Genomic DNA, 21,832 nt, shown 5'->3' on the forward strand with positions numbered 1-21,832 from the left:
CACCCCTCTCCCTCACCACAGGCAGAAGTCTGGGTACACACTGGCTCCCCTCTGACTTTAGCTCTCCCCTTGGTCATGGCTACCCCACTCCCCTCCTCCCTGCCCCCATATTTTGGCCAGCTGCCCCGTGACCAGGGTCTGTCTGGATAATGGAGGAAAGGGTTGGAACCAGAAGAGCGGGCCCGAACCTATCTGTTCCAGTTGGAACTGGCCCAGCCCCTAGTCAACTGGTGCTCTGCTCATACTCAACCCACCATCCCAGCAGGTTCTGTCTCTGAGCCCCTTCTCCTTTGGGCCAGAACAGGGCCCAAGCCCTTCTTCAAATATCATTAAATCCTGTCGGTCCCACCTTCACAACATCTCCAAAATCCACCCTACCCTCTCCATCCAAACTGCTGCCACATTAATACAATCACTCATCCTATCCCGACTGGATTACCACATCAGCCTCCTTGCTAACTTCCCAGCCTCCTGGCTCTTCCCACTCCAGTCCATACTTCACTCTGCTGCCCGGATCATCTTTCTACAAAAACGTTCAGGACAAGTCACCCCGCTCCTCAAAAAACTCCAGTGGTTGCCCAGCCACCTCCGCATCCGACAAAAACTCCACACCATTGGCTTTAAAGCACTCCATCACCTTGCCCCTTCCTAACCTACCTTGCTACTCTCCTATTACAACCCAGCCCTCACATTTAGCTCCTCTACTGCTAATCTTTCCCCCGTGCCTCAATCTCACCGTGGACCCCTCATCCACTTCCTGCCTCTGGCCTGGAATGCCCTCCCTTCTCAAATCCAATAGACAATTACTCTCCCCCTCCATCAAAGCCTTAGTGAAGGCACATCTCCTCCAGGAGGTCTTCCCCGACTAACCCCCACCCGCTTCTCCCACTCCCTTCTGCAGCACTCTGACTTGCTCCTTTTGTACTTGCCCCCTCCCAGCCCCACAACACTTTCTGTTATTTATTTAAATCAATGTCTGTCTCCCCTCCTCTTGACTGTGAGCTCTTTGTGGGCAGGGAACGTGTCTCTATTGCTGTATTGTACTCTCCCAAGCCCTTAGTACAGTGCTCTGCACACAGTAAGCGCTTAATAAATACGATTGAATGAATGAGTGAATGAATTCCAGGCCACTGGGGCCACCAGAACCAGACAGACACCCCCACAAAAGCCAGCTGGCACAACCATCTCCTCTCTGACCAGGGTCCAGGTCTGGCCTGCAGCCAATCTAGTAATGCCATAAAGACAAGCTGGCACCCGGGACCCCTCACCCTAGGCTGGAGGGGCAGCCGGAATTATTTGCCCGCCTGCCTCCAGGACCAGAAAGCCCACAAGCTGCAGCATGTCTGTGCAAAGCTAGAAGGCACTGAGGCAGGTTGCCTGGGGAACAAGGCACAGGGGCCTGGCAAGCCATAGGGGTGGGGTCCGTGGGAAAAAAAACAAGTGACTGAAGAGGAGCCATTGAGATACCATCACAATGGGCATTTCTCATGAGCCAGAGAGTCCAGAAGGGCACCTAACAGAACAATCAAGCCTCTGTCTCTTCTTTGTGGCAGGCGGGCAAGGACCCAAGTGTTTCGTAGTCAATCGAATTTATTGAGGACGATACTCAGCACTCGGGAGAGTGCAATATTACAATATAACAGACATTCCCTGCCCTAGTAGAGTGCTGTGCACACAGAAAGCACTCAGTAAATAATAATAATAATGATGGCATTTAAGTGCTCACTATGTGCAAAGCACTGTTCTAAGCACTAGGGAGGATACAAGGTGATCAGGTTGTCCCATGTGGGGCTCACAGTCTTAATCCCCATTTTACATATGAGGTAACTGAGGCTCAGAGAAGTTAAGTGACTTGCCCAAAGTCATATAGCCGATGAGCAGCGGAGTCAAGATTAGAACCCATGACCTCTGACTCCCAAGCCCGTGCTCTTTCCACTGAGCCATGCTGCTTATCATAAATACCACTGATCGATTCAGAGTGTAACAACAGCATGGCCTAGAGGAGACAAGAGACCTGAGTTCTAGTACCAGCTCTGCCACGGGCCTGCTGTGTGACCCTGGGCAAGTCACTTATCCTCTCCAGATCAGTTTCCTCATCTGTAAAGTGGGGATAAGATAGCTGCTCTCTACTTCTTAGACCGTGAACCCCAGGCGGAACAGGGACCCTGTTTGATCTGACGATCCTTTATCTATTTATCTAGCACAGCTTGGCACATTGTAAGCACATAATACCAATAATTACCTAGACAACAAACAACACTGTGAACGGCCACATTCAGTTAGTTCCTCTTTCCGAAGGCAGAGCCGGCTCCTTTTCCAGCGGGTTTTCGTGACAGCCTCCAGGATCCGGGCCCTCCTCAGAAATGGCCTGAGTTGGCCCAGGGATGCCACCCCGGAAAACCCAGAGTCAGGTGGATATAGTTGGGGTTCAAAGGGCCCTGAAGCCCAATGCGGTTCATTTGCTGTGTCTCTTGGGATCACTGACTCCACTGGTGTTGTCCCTGCTTCCCCCAGGAGTCTCCTGGGATCCTCAGCATAGTCCCACTTCCTACAGTGTCTCCCCCAAGCGCTGTTCCAAGAAGCCAAGCACAAACCCACAGTTGTGCCATAGCCATAGCAGCAACAGTGGTTGTATTTGTTAAGTGTTTATATGCCAAGCACTGAACTAAGCACTAGGGTAGCTGTAAGATAATCTGGTCGGACACAGTCCCCATTCCACATGGGGCTCACAGTCTAAGGGAATGGGTATTTAGTCCCTATTTTACGGACGAGGAAACCGACACAGATCACATAGCAGGCAGGTGGTAGATCTGGGATTTAGAACCCAGGTCCCCTGATTCCCTGGCCTATGCTCTTGCCTTTAGGCAAAGGTACTTCTCATTCCAGAGCCACGTTGGGGCCATGCCGCATACTAGTTAAATTGGAAAACAGGAGTTGGCCAAGGGGACAGGGGAAATGTTAATTCCAAGGCTGAAATGGCAGGAAGGAGAAGGGCTTAGTGTTGGTTGTTTTGGGCCAGAAACCTAGGGGTAAGGACATGAATCTAGCTGGGGTCATAAGAAGGGTCCCGAGAATAGGGGCCAAGGCCCCAAGTAGGGATAAAGTTAGGTAACTGGGTGTGGGGAAGGGGGAGATACGGGGTCACCAAATGAGGAAGTCGGAGGAATCTGGCTTAGGTGACCCGAGAAATTGCATACTTAGGAGGTCAGGAATAGTCCCAGTGAGACCCAAGCCCCTTCGATGAATGAGGTGTAGCCTTCACCCTGAAAACGCAAGTTCCTCCATCCAACCTTCACTTGCCCTGTTAGCAAGTGGGCATGCGATCCATCCAGGTATATGACACGTGTGTGAATCAGATAAACTGTGAGTTGATTCTCATCTAATCGGAGCATCTTGGAGGAAAACACCCAATATCAGGTCCATAAAACTGCATTTCCTTGATGGAACTGACCATCATTCCGGCCACCAGGTTAAGCAAGCAGCCTTCTGACTGCTGAATTTGCTCATTGCTATTTTGACCTTGTTAATGCCGTTCAGGATTCTTTTTAAAAGAGCATTAAGCATCAGTCTGCAGACCTCAGCCCCTCTCCAGCTCTTGCCGTCATCACCAGGGATTGACCAGAAAAAATATTCTCTCACTGAAGGAGGGAAAAATCATAATTCACCAATAAAGGAGTTACAGGGTACAGAATAAGAGTGGCCTTGTAGGTAGAGAGTCTAACTTTGATATTCCCTACTTCCCAAGCATGTAGTACCAAGCACCCACTGCTATATGGTGCAGAGCTACTACTACTTTACTATTCTTCTACTACTACTGCCCTGTAGGTCACTCCTTCCCTGCCACGGCTCCATTCCAAGCGACCTTGCTCCACCATAGCGGGGTATCTGACTGTTCCACAGCTTCTGAGCTGCTCCAGACAGAGCTCTGGACAATTCCCCCAAAGGACCGGTCCTGCCTGGATTGTACCACGTGTAATTTGGGTGCGGCCAGGTGGAGAGGAAAACATCATCATCATCATCAATCGTATTTATTGAGCGCTTACTGTGTGCAGAGCACTGTACTAAGCGCTTGGGAAGCACAAGTTGGCAACATATAGAGACAGTCCCTACCCAACAGTGGGCTCACAGTCTAAAAACATCCCCACAAGCTCTCCGCAGGCGTTCAAGCCAAGCTTAAATCCAAGCCTCAGCAGCCCATGGGTGCAAATGATCAAGCGGGTGGGCACTATGGTTACCCGCTTCCGGCCCGCTTGGTTCGGGCAATAGACACACCTTTACTCGACAAGTTTCTGTCAGAGGAGGGAGGGTTGGGAGACCCCCCCCACCCACCCCCGGGCCCACAACCCATGATGTGGGGCATGAAGTCAGTCCTGGGGTTCTGGGAGCCTCGGACACAAGTGCACGATTCAGACTCAAGACAAGGGCAGCTCAGACCAAGAGGACCTGGGTTCTAATCCCAACTCTGCCAATTGCTTGCTGTGTGACCTTGGACAAGTCATTTAACTTCTCAGTGTTTGTTTCCTCAACTGTAAAATGGGGAATCAATACCGGTTTTCCCTCCTACTTTAGACTGTGAGTCCTGTGATGGGCAGGGGCTGTCCTACCTAATTAACTTGCACCTACCCCATTGCTTAGAAAAGTGTTTGACATATAGTAAGCGCTGAACAGGTGCCATAAAACCACCAAACCAAGATTCTCAGAGGCTTGGTTAGGGAGGCATAACGGCCTAGGGGAAGTAGCAGGGCTCAGGAAGCCTGACCCCCATGACCTGCTGCATGACCCTGCCAAGTCACAACCTCTCTGGGCTTTGGCTTCCTCATCTGTACAAGGGAGATCAGATAGCCACCTTTTCTATAAAAAAAAATGGTATTTATTAAGCCCTATGTTCCAGACACTGTACTAAGCACTGGGGTAGATACGAAATAATCAGGTTAGGTCCAGTTCATGTCCCAAGTGGGCTCAGTCTTAATCCTCATTTTACAGATGAGGTAGCTGAGGCCCTGAGACGTTAAGTGACTTGCCCACAGTCACACAGCAGACTAGTGGCGGAATTAAGTTTAGACTCAGGTCTTCTGACTCCCAAGCTTGTGCTCTTTCCATTTGGCCATGCTGCTCTGCTACCAGTGGTTCAGGGTGCCCACTGGGCACACAGTGTGCCAGCTGCAGAAAAACAGCAACATACCCACTTTATCTCAGTCTAGGGAAGGCAATCTGATCATCTCTGGAACTGCTCAAGGAGATGCCAAGGGCATCAAGGGCATACTAGCATCAAAGCTAATAACCTTTGAGGAAAGTGTTCCCACAAACCTTCTTCAAAACGCAGAGGAATCAGGACCGTTTACATCATCTGAATAATTTCCTTGAGAAGAGATTCCCTATCATCAAAAGGAAGGAGGAACTTGCTGAGCCTGCAAAACTCTTTAATGGTCTGGGACTAAGGGAGGAATCTGGGGGGTATTTGGGAGTTTGGATTTCTTTCGCTATAAAAGGCACAAGATTTGTGCTGTAAAGTTTATGCTGGAACAGTGCGCTCCGACAATGAGGCGGTTTTATGAGGGTCTGAGGGCAGGTAAGTGGCAGCACCGGCATTAGAATCCAGGTCCTTTGATGCCCTTGCCCATGCCATTTCCACCAGGCCAGTGGGTTTGAGAACTTCAACCAAGTCAAGAGAGTCTGATTTGGCATGATTTGACCCCAGTGAGGGTCTGTTGTATGCCATGGTCCTAGACTGTTGTATGTCTGTTGTATGCCATGATCCTAGACTGTAAACTCGTTGAGGGCAGGGAATGTGTCTGTTTACTGTTCTGTTGTACTCTCCCAAGCATGTAGTACAGTGCTTTGCACACAAGTGCTCAATTAATACGATTGAATTGAACCGGGTATGGTTACTAGGCGGACCGTCCTGTTACCTGGGTAAGTCAATGGTCATACTTGTCCCTCACAGATGGAAAATAACAATTAGCAGTTCATCTGAAAAATTCAAACCGAAACAGTCACAGTCATTACTGTATTTGAGCCATCTGTTACTCATAGGCAAACCCCACTTAGATTCCCTTAGAATCCCTTAGATTCTCAGGAGGGAGGTGGGTGTGTGTATGAGTGTGTATGTCTCCCCCTTCTAGACTGTGAGCCCACTGTTGGGTAGAGACTGTCTCTATATGTTGCCAACTTGTACTTCCCAAGCGCTTAGTACAGTGCTCTGCACATAGTAGGCGCTCAATAAATACGATTGATTGATTGAGTGCGGGGGGAGGATTGCGCTTTGTCTGTGGGTTGACCAAAGAAAGACCTTTAACATGGCATCTTTGAAATACTTCGTTACCATCTCTCACCACATAGCAACCACCTCCAACTCTCCCTGCTTCCACTCACCACCCACCACTTAGCTAGGAATGAGGCCTCTTTAATAATATTTTTTTAAAAAATGATAATTGTGCCTTTTAAGTGCAGATGCCAGTCACTGGGGTAAGATACAACAAAATCAGACTCTCTGACTTCTTGGTCGAAGTTCTCAAACCCACTGGCCTAGTGGAAACGGCATGGGCCACGGAGTCAAAGGACCTGGATTCTAATGCCGGTGCTGCCACTTACCTGTTGTGTGACCTTGGACAAGTCACTTAACTTCTCTTTGCCCCAGTTTCCTCAACTGTGAGATGGGGATTCAATACCTGCTGTCCCTTCCACTTAGACTCAACCCTTGGGGGACCTTGATTAACTTGTATCCATCTGTGTGCATAATATATAGTAAGTGCTTAATAAATACCATAATCATTATTATTATTTATATCAAGTTCAAACAGACCAGACAGCAGAACCTGGACCCTGTACTAAAGATCCTGGATATGGCAACCACTGATAGCCCTTTGTTCTGAATCCTAGAGCCCTTTGCAATGCCTGGTTTCCAGTAGCAGTGAGCAAGACAAAATCACTTGGCTCAGGGAAAAAAGTAACCCGGGGGCTCAACTGCCCGGATGTAATAAATATGAATTTCAGGAGACAGAGGGAAAGATAATCAGGAGTGTCGGCCGTCCTCCCTGAAGTCTCAAACCATTTGGATAGGCCTCGGAGCCACACAAGATATCATAAGCAGGATTCATCTTGTCACCACCACCTTCTGTCTCACAAGCCTGTTACCTTGATGTTATCTGACTCATCTCTCTCATTCAACCCACATGTTCAATGTCACCAAATCCTGTAGGTTCAACTTGCCAACCCCTCACCCACATGCTGCTTCTGGCCTGGATTGCCCTCCCTCTTCATATCTGACGGACACTCTCCCCACCCTCAAAGCCTTATTGAAAACTGTAACCTCGTCCTCTACACTGTGGGCAGGGAATGTGCTTATCAATTATGACGTATTGTACTTTAGGCACTTAGTACAGTGCTCCGCAAGCAGTAAACACTCAATAGGTACCCTTGATGATGATGCAATGACAGGAGGCCATCCCTAAAAAGACTCCCAAAATCTTCTTGGGAGTCAGGAGAACTGGGTTTAGAAGCCCAGCTCTGCCACTAGCTTGCTGTGAGACCTAGGGCAAGTCATTTAACCTGTGCCAACTTTTCATCTGTAAAATACCTCTTAGCACGGAAACCTGTGTGTGGCAGGGACGCTGTCCAATATGAATATAGTTTATATCGACTTCAACACTTAGCACAAGGCTTTGCCAATAAAATCAACTGCATTTACTGACTCCGTTAAGACTCGGTCCCTGCTCTTAAGGATCATATCCAGTGTGGGACACAGACCCTGTAATACCTTAGTGCTTCAATATTAGGGCATATAGGTTGGCATGTACATTAAGTGCTACAGATGATTATGAGTACCCAAGTGTAGAGTTGGTGCACAATGACTGATGGGGTAGTATTTTGGGGAAGACTCCCCAGAGCAGTGGCTTCAGTAGCACTTTAAAGTTAGAGAGAACTAAGAGGGAGCGAGCTCTAGCATGGGGAAAGGGGGCAAGCAAAATGCTGGGGCAAGAAGATAGGAGAAAAGACCCGATGAATAGGTTAGCTTGAGAAGAGAGTGGGCTAGTATGCAGTGGGAAAACAGAGTGGATGGGTAGGAGGGAGAGATTTAATTGAGTGCTTTAAAATCAGATATCAGGAATTTCTGCTCAATCTGGAGAATAGGTAACCACAGGTTTTTGAGGGGAAACACGGTATTTTCAGAAAAACCATCTGGGCAGCCGTCAAGTACGGACTAGAGTGGCACACAGTATTTTCAGAAAAACCATCTGGGCAGCCGTCAAGTATGGACTAGAGTGGGGAGGCCAATTTGATAGATGAGATGGGATGTGCTAGGTGCCTGGACCAGCCTGGGGACCATTTAGAGGGAGAAAAAGGACCGGATCCTGGAAGAGGAAGTGCTTAATCAATACCATGATTATATTCCCAAGGCCTAAGCAGCTAGTTCATTAGTAAGACCTTCCCCTGTTAATTAGAAACTTCCAGGCACTTAAGTAGTCAACAGTCACTGGGCATCAATGCTGTTTACGTTGCCATAAAAACCGGGCCTCAGAAGCACGCAAACTTAGTTCCATGATCAGATTGATATTCTGCTCTTTGATTTACCAGGCTTGATGTTTATGTTATCAACTTGTACTTCCCAAGTGCTTACTACAGTGCTCTGCACACGGTAAGCACTCAATAAATATGATTGAATGAATACCCTAGAATCGGGATAAATCTGAATCTAGGGCAAACAAGAAAGACACCTACAGGCTGATCACTGTGGAAGAGATTCTAGCTGATAATTTGGGATAAGTTGAGAAATCCATCCAACAGACACAATGCTGAGCACTTTGGCCCCAGTGGTCTCCGCTTTCCTGTAGCCATTCTGCCCACTATATGCTGTCCTTGCTCTGGATTCTGAAGATGGTGATATCTTGGGCCAATCATGAAACTTCCCTGGGCCTTGTTTCCTCATCCTCAAAGTAATATGGGGCTAAGCTATCCAATGCACTAAAACGGGACATGCCCACATGACCACACTGCTGGTCTCTGAACATAGTAAAAGCTCATTTAAGTGGCAAGGGCTCACGAGGAAGCCACGTTCCCCTTTCCTTTTGGAACTCTGGCCCTGAAGCCCAGATTTGTCAGCAAGGGCTCCACTGTTCCCACCGGCCCAGAAGAGCCCCCACCAAAGCTTACGGAGCCCAGGGTCTCTACACCACACTGCCATCCTCCACTCACACACTTGACAGCAGGCAAAGGCCATACAGGCTCTGCCTAGGAATGGAGGATGCTAGAAAACCCCAATTACGCCTCCCCCAGGGGTCTGAAATGCCCAGACTATTGGATCTGTGGCCTGTTTCAGTCCGCCCGCGGGGGCCTCACGAATCGGGTCAGACCCCCCAGGGTCCCTTAGGGTGAGTGGACTCCATGAGCTCACTCTGGCCTGAACCACAGACTTCTCGGGGTGGGAGTAGAAGGGAAGGCCAGTTGGTGCCTTCCTGGGTAGCCACGTCGATGGGCTCGGCCCACTCAGCCCGGTTACACATCAACTCCTGTGACGGCCAGGGGCGCAGGCTATCCACACCGGGCCACTACCTCACAGATCAGTATTAGGCCAGGTCTAGACCAAACCTTCTGGAAGAGGAAAAACCCTTTTAACACCCACAGGAAACACAGTACAGCCCCAGTACTGCTCCTTTTCTGGCTACATACAACCAGTCACACCCAGCAGTTGGGTGAACAAACAGCATGGGGAGGGATGGCAAAGTTTGTCGGTCTTCGGGAACTACAAAGCAGAGCCAACTGAGCCATGCAAGTATATATAGAAACACAGGGCAGAGGGCCCAGATCACTGTCCTTAATGGTAGCAAAGGTACTTACTGAGTATCCACTGGGTGCGGGGCACTTTGCTAAGAGCAAGGAGAGGTACAACGGCAGGGTGAGGCCCGTTCCTTACGATACTCTCCACAGGCTAGAACATCTGTGGAAATGTGGCAATGAATTCCGTCTATTCCTTCAATGTAGACCACTAAACTGGAATCTACTCAGGACAGGGGGGGCCTCAATTCAGTCTGGCTCTCTACACTGATTGTCTTACCTAGATACCCGCCAAATCTCAAGTTTTCCGAGTGCTATGTCCACAGAGCCAGTGGATTATATGAAGAAAGACTAGCACAAGTCTCTCAATTGCTGAATCCTCTCTCCAACCAGTGGAACATATTGCCTCAGTCCCATGCTTCAGAGTGAGCCAACACATGAGGTCAGTGAGGCCTTTGTCCCTTCCAAAAGGGCAATGCGCTTATGACCCCCAGCATCATTCTAATTAAAACTACTGATTCACATCTCAAACCCCAGACACACCTGGTTACACTGAGCTCAGCCTCCCGAGTCACAGATTTTCTCCCTGACGAAGAGGACAATGACCACAGAGAATGTCACCCTTCCTGCACCAGGGACATACTTTGAAACCGTCCAGTTGATAGTCTGCTGAGCCTTTCTTTGAGAACACTATTCTTAGAGGTATTTGCTGCCCATAACTGAGCAGAGCCAGACAGAGCAAAGGCAACCTTGCGGCACTTTTAGGCTGAGCTCAAGGTGGTGCTTGAAATAACGACATTTGGTAAGCACTCTGTGCCAAGCACTGTTTTAAGCACTGGGGGTAGATATGAGATTAACGGACTGGACCCAGTCACTGTCTCACACGGGGTTCAGTCTGAGGAGGGGGCACAGATATTAAACCTCATTTTACAGATGGGAAAACTGAAGCACAGAAGTGATTTTTTTTATAGTACTTGTACTATAGTATAGTTAAGCACTATGGCAGTTACTGTATTGTTAGATACCAAGATCATCAGGTTGGACACTCCATATCCCACGTGAGGCTCACACATTTAATCCCCATTTTAATATGGTAACTGAGTCCTGGAGAAGTTAAGTGACTTACCCACAGTCTCACGGCGGACAAGAGCAAGAGTTAGTATTAGAATCGGGGTCCCCCAACTCCCACACCTGTGTTCTTTCACTAGGTCACACTACTTCTTGAAAGAACAAATCTCAACCATGCTTGCCCAGTGGTGGCCCTCACCTTTGTAGCCCTTTGGACTTCCAACAGGGACAATTTGACAGTCACCTATCTTCTGTTTCAATGTAGGGGTTTCTGGCAATACACACCAGGATGCACATTTTCAAAATATAAAAAAACAAACAACAACAAAAAACACAAATGACCTATGCCCAGAGTTTTGGCAAAGTTACAGGAGGCAGTGAATAAAACAGTATTGGAACAGATGGCAGAATTAAGGGATGTTCCTCCCTCAAAACGAGCCTGGTCTTAAGACCAAAACCCTAGGTTGGTGAAAGCAGATGTGGAGTAAGAAAAAATAGCTGTGTAAACACGTGGAGTCAAAGAATGATGCTGCTAAGCTTCCCAACCTCCCTCAGCTGTACCATACCTCATGGTATTTTGTATCTGGGTTTTTGCAACTTCACCATACGCAATATGGTAAAATAGCCACAAGTGGCAAGGCCATAAAGCATTCCTTTTGGGGTGGTCATAACAATGAGAATTTCTATCAAAAAATGTCACCGTGATGTTCAAACCACCTACTCCAAAAATTCTCAGACACAATGGTTACTAGGACCGAAGTTTTCTGTATTATGAGCCCCTTCACAAACACAACTCCTGCATTCTAGAACCCCCTATTTCAGCAATGCAAACTACTTTTTGAGTGTAATGGCAATGCCACAAATGAGAACACAGCCACAGCTACTATATTGGTAATTTATTCCCTTGTTCATTCTATTCACAGGCTTTAATGGCATTATTCTCCATGCCCTCCCCCAATTAAATCATAAGCTCATTAAGGGCATATTCGTAAGTCGTATTTCTCTCGTATCCAAGTGCCTAGCTCTGTGCTCAGCCCCAATTCTCATGTGAACAGGACTAATGAGGAGAGATGGCTATTGGACTAAAAGTGGACACCCATAACCGTATTCCATTACTCATCTCTCTCACTATGCTAATGGCAGCATCTTCCCAGCCCAGTTTACACTAGCAAATGGCAGACTTCCCAACTTTTTTGTTCCAGGACCCCCTGGACTTCTCCAAGGCCAGTTTGGGAAGGGGAAGAAGACAACTCAAAGGTTGCCCATGCCACCTCGGAATGCCCCAGCGTGAAGATGACCTGGACCTACAAAGGACTTATCCAAAGCCATGCATCAGTCTAGAAGCCTCTCTTTGCTCTCCCCTGCTCCCACCCAAACGCCTTCAAACCCCCTGCAGTGGTATCCGGTATTGTGGCAGGAGATAACTTGCTAAATCACAAAGATGAAGTTACAACCCTAAAAGATAGAGCTAAGGAGGAAGCATGCTGCCAGGGGGTAGGGGTGGGGGGGGAAGAACACAGGAGACGCACACACACACCCAAACAGGTGCTTTTCTTGGTAGGGGGTAGATTTTTTCAGATAAGGTGGCCCGAGTTGAAAAAAAATCAGAAATACGTTGAAACTACTGAAGTCCCATACCAGATTAAACTGCCCACCTGCCCCCAAAAACCTCTGGATCTAAATGGCAGAGCAGTTCGCCACTTCTCCTAGCTTTGTGTACTCCAGGCATTACTTCCCAACTGCTGAGTTTCAGGTTGCCGCTCAGCAAACCCACCGATTTCTCTCGCTGGGGTAGGCAGCCTCCCAAAGACTGTAGTCGCACTTGGTGCTCTGTGGCCAAAACAGGTCAAGAATGAGAATCTGGTTTCGCAGCGCTCCTCCGGTCTTTTTACGGAAAGTTAACATGGGTCCCTCTCTCATTCCCCCTGCTTTCCTGGGATAGCTGCATTTTAGAGTGGGCCCTAAAGAACCCCTAGGCAAGGTCAGGCTGCCAGAAGCTGATGTTCCTGCAGTTCCTCATGCAGATCCCAGGTCCTGGAAAGCATTCAATATTCAGTGCAATCTGGCCCCAACAAGTCCAGCTGAGCCAGCCCCCGCCCCTTAAAGGGAACGTGGACACACATTAGCAGCACTTCCCATCAATCATCAAAGCGCATGCCATTTCGGCATCATGGGACCTCAAAAGCAGCTGCATGAATAAGTCTGCTATTGCCAGTGTCCAGCGATCCATGCATGTGAGGCTGTCAGCTGGACTTGTTTTGAATAGAGAGGGCAAAAAGGTTACCCAGAAAAGCTGAAGCAGAAGACACTGAACCACTGGACCACACGTTTCAGGGGCCAGAAAGGAAGAGGAAGTATAGAGGAAGATGTAGTTACCCAGGTTCAAGAGGTTTGATGTACACAACCAAATCCTTACGAAGCACTATAAAGCAGTTACCTGCCCGGAGTTGCATACCACTTATTTCCCCAGAGGTTTTACAAAACCTCAGGGGAATTCCTGAATAAGCACTGCTTCTGGGGATATGCAGCGTTACTATCCGTGGAGGTATAACCAGTATTTTTTTTAAAGTCACATTAGGTAAAACCTTAGCGAAGAGGAATCACCCCCACTGGTCTGTTGAACGGAGCGGGCCATTAAAATGACATCACATTCCAGAGATTCCTTTATGAAAACCGTATCCAGTTTGGTTAGATTCCCCACACGGAGAAAAGGTTTGTCGGGTCTGGCCATCTTCGAGAAGCAACGTAGCCTAGAGGAAAGAGCCTGCAAGTCAGAAGAACCTGGATTCTAATTCTGGCTCCACTACTTCTCTGCTGTGTGACCTAGGGGCAAACCGCTTCCCTTCTCTGTGCTTCAGTGTAAAAATGGGCATTAAGACTGTTAGCCCCTCATGGGACATAGACTGTGTTCCACATGATTAGTTTATCCAATCCAGTGCTTAGTAAATGGAACACAGTAAGTGCTTAAATACCATTAAAAAACAACCAAACACCCTCCTTCTGGGTGGGGAAGACATCGTGATTATTAGGAAGGTTCCCACGGCAGGAGAATAGCCCCCACATTTTATACCAGGACATGAACAGGAACCCTTCAGCTCTGACAGCTCACTAGCCGTTGACATTCGGGGAGGCAGCCTGGCCCGGTGGAAGGATCCCGGGAATCAGGAAACCGGGGTCCCAATCCCAGCTCTGCCACTTGCTGCAATTCGATTTGAGGCCAGCTGCTTAAGGTCCCCAGGCTCCAGTATCCCCATCTACAAAATGGAGAAGAGATAACTGTTCTCCTGTCCAGATCGTGTGCGAACAGAACTGCATCTTACCTGATCATCTCGTATCCACCTCAGTATATGCTTAATAAATTTGATCATCCTCATCGAGCGGTCAGGTTTTTAGAGTCTCAGTTTCCACTTCTACAAATCCACCCGTGTTGGCGAGAGATGCCACAAGTGGTGCCCTGGGCATTTGCCAGACTCTCCCACCTTCAGCCCGGGGTTGAGTAGCCTTGAAAATGGACTTGGAAGAACTGGCAATGAGTTTACAGAGAGATTCTGTGGTCTTGGTTTATTATTATTTTTCTCTCAACGGGAGGTTTCTACAGTTTTCAAAATCCATCAACAGAGCGGTCTTTTTTAATAAAACAGCATTAACCTACCTTGCAGTACAATTAATGGGGACGTTTTCTGTACTTAGTTCACAAGTTTATTATGAAAAACACTGCAGTCCTTGGTTGTGCAGTAACATCGTCTTACAGAGAGGAAAAAAAAAAAACAGTTCTGTTCAAAACAACTCACCAGGATCTGACAATAACAAGGAACAACAGTGGGGCTGGGAGGGGAGATAAACTGAGTGCAGACAAATCAATACAATTAAATTAAACAGTATTCCCTGAAAATAAACAAAACAATTTCAAAACTCACAGAGGGGAGGCCTTGGTACTGATCTTTTAAAAACGTTCATTAAGCTCCAATGATTGTTTGCTGCTATCCTTATCTACAGTCATGCTGAGTAAAGCTATAGCTAAATGGAAAGTTAAATTGTATTCACGAGGTGTTAATGTTTACATCTTAATATCTGCAGTCTCTCAGAGAAAGCAAAAGTAACTACAAATAGCATTATGCCAGAAACTGGTTTCTTGACCAACAATGTCGCTTCGGCATGCAATGAACTGGTTCATTCTAAAGTGGTCACGGCTGTTGATGACAAGAGGCTTTGTATTTTAATATGGCACATCTTTTGGTCCGTATGAAAACAAGTGTTTTGTTTTTTTGAATGTTAACTATTTTCTGACACTTTGGAGTTACTGTTGCTCTTCCCATTTCCTTTAGGTCAACATAGGGTTCATGGCAATACTGTACAAGGGTAAAATCTGGTTACAGGAAGTAGTCTGGGGTACGGCGAGTAACATGTGGTTCACCTCTACGAGGTGCCGGGTCAAACTGCAAGCTGAAAGACAAAAAGAAAAAAAAAACGACAATTTTTTATTAGCAGTCCAGGTAATGACAATTTCTCCCATGGCAAATTTTGCTCCCGTTCTGCCCCATAGGAGTTTTCACTTGGCTCAACTCCATAACCGGACAGGTCACCAAATTTTGGGGAAGAATTATTCGATCTTCAGCAGCTTGTGCTTCCTTTCTCCTAGTCACCACTAGCCCTTCTAAGGATCTAGCTGTCTGGTCCACTCTGTGATCGGTGTCGGAGTAGAAATTGCTGAAAACGTACTCTGCTAACCACATCTGCCCCATGCTTTTAGGAGACCTAGAATTCTACAGCAGTGTTGAGAGTGGGAAGCCAAAATTTCTGAATTGGCCCTAAACCTGCAATTAGGCATCCAGTCTCATGTGTCTCCAGACAGATCCTTGCCTTGAAAGCTCAAATTTAAAGATACCAAACATGCACAAATAAAAACCACACCAACACTCTAAACTCCAAAGGCTAGGTAGGGAGCTTTTGGAGGAAAAGCCTTCCTAAATTTAAAGCAAAGATGTAAGCTCGCTGAGGGGAGAGAACATGTCTTCTAACTCTTGCTCTGGACTCAATACAGAGCTTAGTTCAGTGCTCTGCACATAGTATGTGTTCAATAAATATCACTAATAACTGAAAACTCAATTAGAGATCATGTTACCCAATTACAGCTGCACAGACGCAAAATGGCAATAGAAATCATGGGAAGCATCTTTCGCGGCTTGGCGCTCATTATTTCCCTCTCGACTGTCACCTCATTATGGGCAGGGAACACGCCTGCTAATTCCATTAGACTGCACTCTCCCAAATGCTTAGTACAGTGTTCTGCACGCCGTAAATGCTCAATATCAATGATTAACTCATTTCTGCCTATTAGGATTTTGTGATTTTCACCAACTTCAATATACTCTGGTCAAGCCTATCATATCCTTAGCAGGTTATTGGTTAAGTGAAAACACTTACAAGGAGTATTTTAGGGTATCATCAAGCTCCATGATCGCAGCTTGGTTACCACAGCGGTAACAATAGTTTGGAGCACTGAAAATTGTTACTACATTCCGGTCATGGCACCAGTTATAACCCTAAAAGGGAAAAAAAACAAACACAAACAGAAATCAAATCAGAAAAGCCTTTGTACAGACTGACTCAGAACAAACAGAGTTCTCACAGGAAGAGAAATAAAGCTCCCAAGAGGAACTATGACCTGGGTGGGTTTTGTTTTGAAGTAGCTAGCACCACCCATTTGTAGGGAGTCTCAAAGGGCAAACCTGGGAACTAAAGATAGATACCACTCTGAGGGCCAGAGGTCATGTCTAATTCCCCACCTGTATATTCTTTCCCAGTATTCAGTAGAATGTTCTGCAAACAGTAAATTCTTATGTCTATTCTCCTCCTCAAGAAGTATAACACTAAATTGATGGGGTCCCTTAGATAAGGAAAAGCCATTCAAGTGCACCAAAAATATAGATGCTAATCCAGGGATTACAACAACCCCCAACCCAACAACACCCCAGAGCAGGATAAAATGGCTGCTGGCAATATGAGGAACAGTAGAATAGGACAGAGACAGATAAATTTGTTTACTACTCTTGGGATAAACCCACATTAAAAAGTTTTACAAGGAAGGGGAGTAGGGGGAAGTGAATGACTCACGAGTCTCCCCTGGACTATAAGCTTCTCGAAGGCAAGGAATGTGTGCCTTGTTTTATTCTCCCAAACCTTTAGAACAGTGCTCTGAACTCAACAAGTACCGAGAAGTGAAGGCCGAAGGCTCTCTACTTGTCCTGGTGGGCGGAACCCCATGCATGGGCTTCAGGAGAAGTTAATACATTCTGTGTTGTCCGTGGCCACTCAGAGATTTGTTCTCAAGCTGGACCTCAAGAGCTGGGAGCATTGGGGTTGGGACATTGGGACATTTAAAATTTGGCAGTAAGGCAAATGTCCGCTGTTGGTTGTCCAACCTTCAGTTTTGCAGCACCGATTATCTGGCAGGGGGCCTACAGGCTGAAGCCCTGGATACCACCCACTTCAGTGTGCCCCCTTAAGCCATCTTCGGTGACCAGGAATGTTAAGCAGGGTGGCCTAGTGGAAAGAGCACAGGCCTTGGAGTCAGAGCTCCTGGGTTCTAACCCTGGCTCTGACACTTGCCTGCTGGATAACCTTGGGCACAACTTCTCTGTGCCTCAATTTACTCCTCTGTAAACTGGGGGCTAGATTCCTGTTCTCCCTTCCCTTTAGCCTGGGAGCCCCATATGGGGCAGGGATTGTATCCAGCCGTGCTTAGCCCATAGTAAGCCTCAATAAACACAATTATATCTTCATCACTGTGGCGTCTTAGTTTTACCTTCTAGAGAGCACATCTACTGCTACTCAGATTTGCTGCAACGCAACCGACACATTTAGCTCCTCTAAACCCACCCTCTTTCTTGACCCTGAACCCTGGACCATATCCTGCCTCTGGGCCTGGAGCTCGCCACTCCCTTATCTTCCAAGCCCTACTAAAATCACACCTCCTCTAACCTACCCATGTCCCCTATCTGCCCTCCCTTCTGCATGGCTCTTTACCCCTTAAGCATTCGGATGTTCACACTTCCCTCCCCCTTCACAGCACTTATGTACATATCCATTCATAATTTAATGCTTCTCCCCATCTTGTCTGTAAGCTTTTTGTGAGCTGGGATGCCACTGAATTGTACTCTGTCAAGTGCTAACTACAGAACTGCTCACTAAATACCTACAGGAGGATGTTTCAGATATGACCCTAGAAGTTTTTCAGAGCATCTCCTGAACTTACAAATCCAAAATTGTGACACATTTAGAGCTCCCGCACTTGATCAGAAACTGGGTACGACCTCGCATGTCAAATCCAGTACGTGTATTTCATCATTAAAGCCCCTGCATAGAAACCTGTCTCCCATTAACCGAAACTTAAATAAAAGAACTTCCCAACACAGCGGTAAGTGCTTTTCAAACCAGGCTGTGTACATTTCTTTTGCTGTACATGATTTCTGCTCCAGCGCTAGCTCAACTGGAATTATGAAACATCCAATTTTAGTACAAACTATGTGTTCCAGAGTGGTTCCAAGCTGGAGATTCAAAGAACGAGTGGGGATGTAAATAGCAGTATCTCCCTACTAAAAATTAAACGCATCCACTATGCATGTCTTGGAAAAAAGCAAACCAAATTCAAAGGTGACTACTTACCTCCATCACCAACTGGTGAGCTCTGGACACCAGCGTAAGGCCATTGGCATGATTAAAAGTCTCTGAGATATCTTGCCCAAAGGTATAACCAGCACCACGAGGAGAAATTCCCCAACCACCACGGTCATCTGGGTCTGACCACAGCAAGTCACACATTGGACCCTGCAACAGATTTGAAAGTTACAAAATCCCACAATCATCATGACGATGGCTGATGTCATCCAACTTGAGGGTGTCATCGACCAACTCTGTGGCACTGTACCTCTCCCAGGTGCTTAGTACAGTGCTACGCACACAGTGAGCGCTCAATACCACCTACTCCCTACTCCGGCAGGACAACAGAACGAGTACCCACGGGAAAATGGAAAAGAAATACCTCATGAGGAACTTCTTGCAGGCGATCCAGTGCTCTGATGTGATCCAGTGTATCTATGGAGGGTGAGAGCCCACCATGTAGACAGAAAATCTGAAAGAGTTATTTGGACATTGAGATGTGCACACGGGATTCGTTCGCGAATTCACATCACACGTACTACAAAAAGCTTCTCCGGAAAATGGATTCTTCAAGAAAGAAATCAGGAACAAGATCCGAAACATACCTGACCATCCACCAAGGCAGTTAGAGGAAGGTAATCGAAGAGGTCTGTAAAATATTTCCAAACGTTTGCATTTCCGTATTTCCTTAAGCACTCATCATAGAAGCCATATACTTGTGTGATCTGTCGGCTCTCGTGGTTTCCCCGAAGAATAGTGATGCGTTCACGGTAACGAACCTGAAACCCAAAATGGGGGACAGTAACAGCTTGTGGTTTCAGCCCTTTCCAAAAAAATATTGTAACAGCCACAGTTTAATCACAAGGTAATCCCTAGGGCAAGAGAAACTCAAGTTTCAGATTATCAGGAGATACAATATTGTAGCTTAATACCCTGATTCAATTTAGAAGCGCATAACCCCTCAAAAAAATAATCCAAGAAGAATTTGATGACCGAATTCTCCGTTCCCCCTGCATATAAGCATTCACACAAATGCTCCTCTCAGCGATACTCAAGTCACAACACAACATTTTTCTACAGGCCTTAAAGTGTCCAAGGAACCCTAGTAAAAGAAATTAAAATCAGTAGATCTTTCATTTTCTAGGCACAACGTGGCTTTTGGTAACAGAGAGACTTGCTTTGGTACTTTAATTATTTAATTATTTATTTAATTATTTAGAATGTCAAGCAGCTTCGGAAACAGAGAAAGAAAATTCATTAGCTTTGGACAAGAACAAGTTTATTTAAAGGCGTTAGGAAAGTTGACGGTGGCAGAGGGTTTCAAGGTTTTATATAACCTCCCATAAAACGGTCAGATTGATGATAGGATCTTGCTTTCATATTCTTCAGCTGCATTTTATCTCATTTTCTGTCCACAAAACCTACAGATTGGTGATGAACTTCAGGGTTTTTATTACACATCCTACTTCACCCACTCAAAGCTCAGTGAAGTCTGTACTCCCTGAACATATTGCATCAGCTAAAGTGGTACAATTTTCCTCCAACAGTCTCCTCTTTAAACAAAGATAGCTTCTGCTCCCTGTCCTTACCCAACAACTCCAAAACGTTGAAAGCAAAAAAAGTGACAAAGTCTCCCAAACGTGGATAAAACAAACAAAAAAGGGCTCTAAGACACAAAAACCATTACTTTCTTAAATGGAATATAGTAAGAGGACTCAGAATTCAAAAGTTACCTTGAGCGCTACGAGCAGTGTGACTGTTTCAACAGAATAGTACCCTCGGTCAACATAGTCCCCCATGAACAAGTAATTTGTGTCGGGTGATTTGCCCCCAATTCTGAACAGTTCCATGAGGTCGTGAAACTGCCCGTGGACATCTCCGCAGACGGTGACCGGACATCGAACTTCTTGTACGTTGGACTCCTTAGTCAGGATTTCTTTAGCCTGCAAATAGAGAGGAGAGTTTACAATCCTAAGGCATTGATTCCAATAACCCCACCTACTTGTGTTTGCTGCCCCATCCCCTTAGTCCTGTTCAAACCGGCCTGACAGGAGACGGCACAGGGCGTCATCCCACGTTCTTACTGAACCCCGCCTCCACTGTTTTCTTTATAGTCTCCTTGAAAATGATTGGAATAAAGTTCAAACCCAATTACCCTGAGGGGGAAAGGGAATTGTCCGGCAGCCCACTGTGCCAAGGGTGGCCATCTAGATTCTGCCTTTTTCTAGGGTTTTGGGATCTCTGTCACGAACACTTCAGACGTTCCCGGGAAAAGAGCCAGCAGTAGCCACGGACATGAGATCAGGAGGCAGGGCGGGAAGTCATCCCTCTCTCTGGCCCATCCATCACTCAGCTGAGCAGCTTCAGGCCAGAATGGTGGCTGGCGGGCATGGCCGAGCAAGCAAATCGTGAAGAGCGGTCCTGCCACTCGTTCAGCTTTGGGGAACCATAATGTTCTTTATGGCTGTCCCGAGAGAAACAAATGCTGCACCACAACTCAACGTTAAAGGCAATGCAACTCCAGGAGGCCTTCCCAAGCCAATTCCCATGGCCCCATCAGATCATCCCACCAGCCAACCTTAGGCCTTATTACAGCCTGGTCTAAGAGTTCAGGAATTAGCTATTTTTCACATGCCCAGCTTCATCCTTAGAGCCCAGGCTTCTACTCTTTCTGAATTCTCCCATGTATCAGTAGGAGGGTATTTTGCACACACCATTTGAATACCAATGAGGTGATGATAAAAGACCCGAAGGACAACTGAGCATATGAATATGACAGGTTTATTCCGCTTCAAATCTCCTCTTTCCTCCAAGATTTTTCATTTGGTCTCATTTTTGTATTGAAGCTCACCGGGTGGCAACGGACAAATGCTGTGTTGGATGTAGTACCAAGAGCCTTCCAGCACCCAGTATGAGCAGCAGAAATTAAGTGGCAGGCCAGAAGCAATGAGCTCTGATATTAAACTAGGACTCCACATAGAAAAGACACTGCAAGGAAGCCCAAGGAGTATGTGTCAGAGAAATCTTCCTGTAATAACCCTGCTGCCCACTCGTTAAAGGCCCAAATTACACTTGGAGATAGATTCAGAATGCATTCCAGACAATTCTTCAGGAATGGACACTCATGGAAAAGAATGAATGGCTACACAAAGCAAAACATCATTGGCTGAACAAACGTTATCTTTAGTTGCAAGGGTAAGCACCAGATGGGCCATCATAAAAATGGAAAGTTGCAACTCAAGGCTATTCTGCAGAAAATCAGTTGAAAGCATTCAAATCAGAGAATCTCTTCAAACTGGCTTGATGAATTTGGATCCTGGGTGCTGCTTTTCCC

General features: G+C 46.7%; 1 protein-coding gene across 1 annotated transcript in view; it reads right to left on the reverse strand.

Annotated features, from left to right (window-relative positions):
- Nucleotides 1-14,381: 14,381 nt before the first annotated feature.
- The window catches only part of PPP2CA (protein phosphatase 2 catalytic subunit alpha), a 28,943-nt gene continuing 21,492 nt past the window's right edge, over nt 14,382-21,832 (reverse strand). The window contains exons 2-7 of the mRNA XM_038772115.1: nt 20,232-20,441; nt 19,104-19,277; nt 18,881-18,970; nt 18,505-18,666; nt 16,264-16,382; nt 14,382-15,282 (exon numbers count right to left, since the gene is read on the reverse strand). Of these exons, the coding sequence (XP_038628043.1) occupies nt 15,210-15,282; nt 16,264-16,382; nt 18,505-18,666; nt 18,881-18,970; nt 19,104-19,277; nt 20,232-20,441 (828 nt within the window). The 3' untranslated portion in view covers nt 14,382-15,209. The remainder of the gene's footprint in view (nt 15,283-16,263; nt 16,383-18,504; nt 18,667-18,880; nt 18,971-19,103; nt 19,278-20,231; nt 20,442-21,832) is intronic.

This window comes from Tachyglossus aculeatus, chromosome X1 (genome assembly GCF_015852505.1).
Source record: "Tachyglossus aculeatus isolate mTacAcu1 chromosome X1, mTacAcu1.pri, whole genome shotgun sequence".
In the NCBI taxonomy this organism is placed as follows: Eukaryota; Metazoa; Chordata; class Mammalia; order Monotremata; family Tachyglossidae; genus Tachyglossus; species Tachyglossus aculeatus.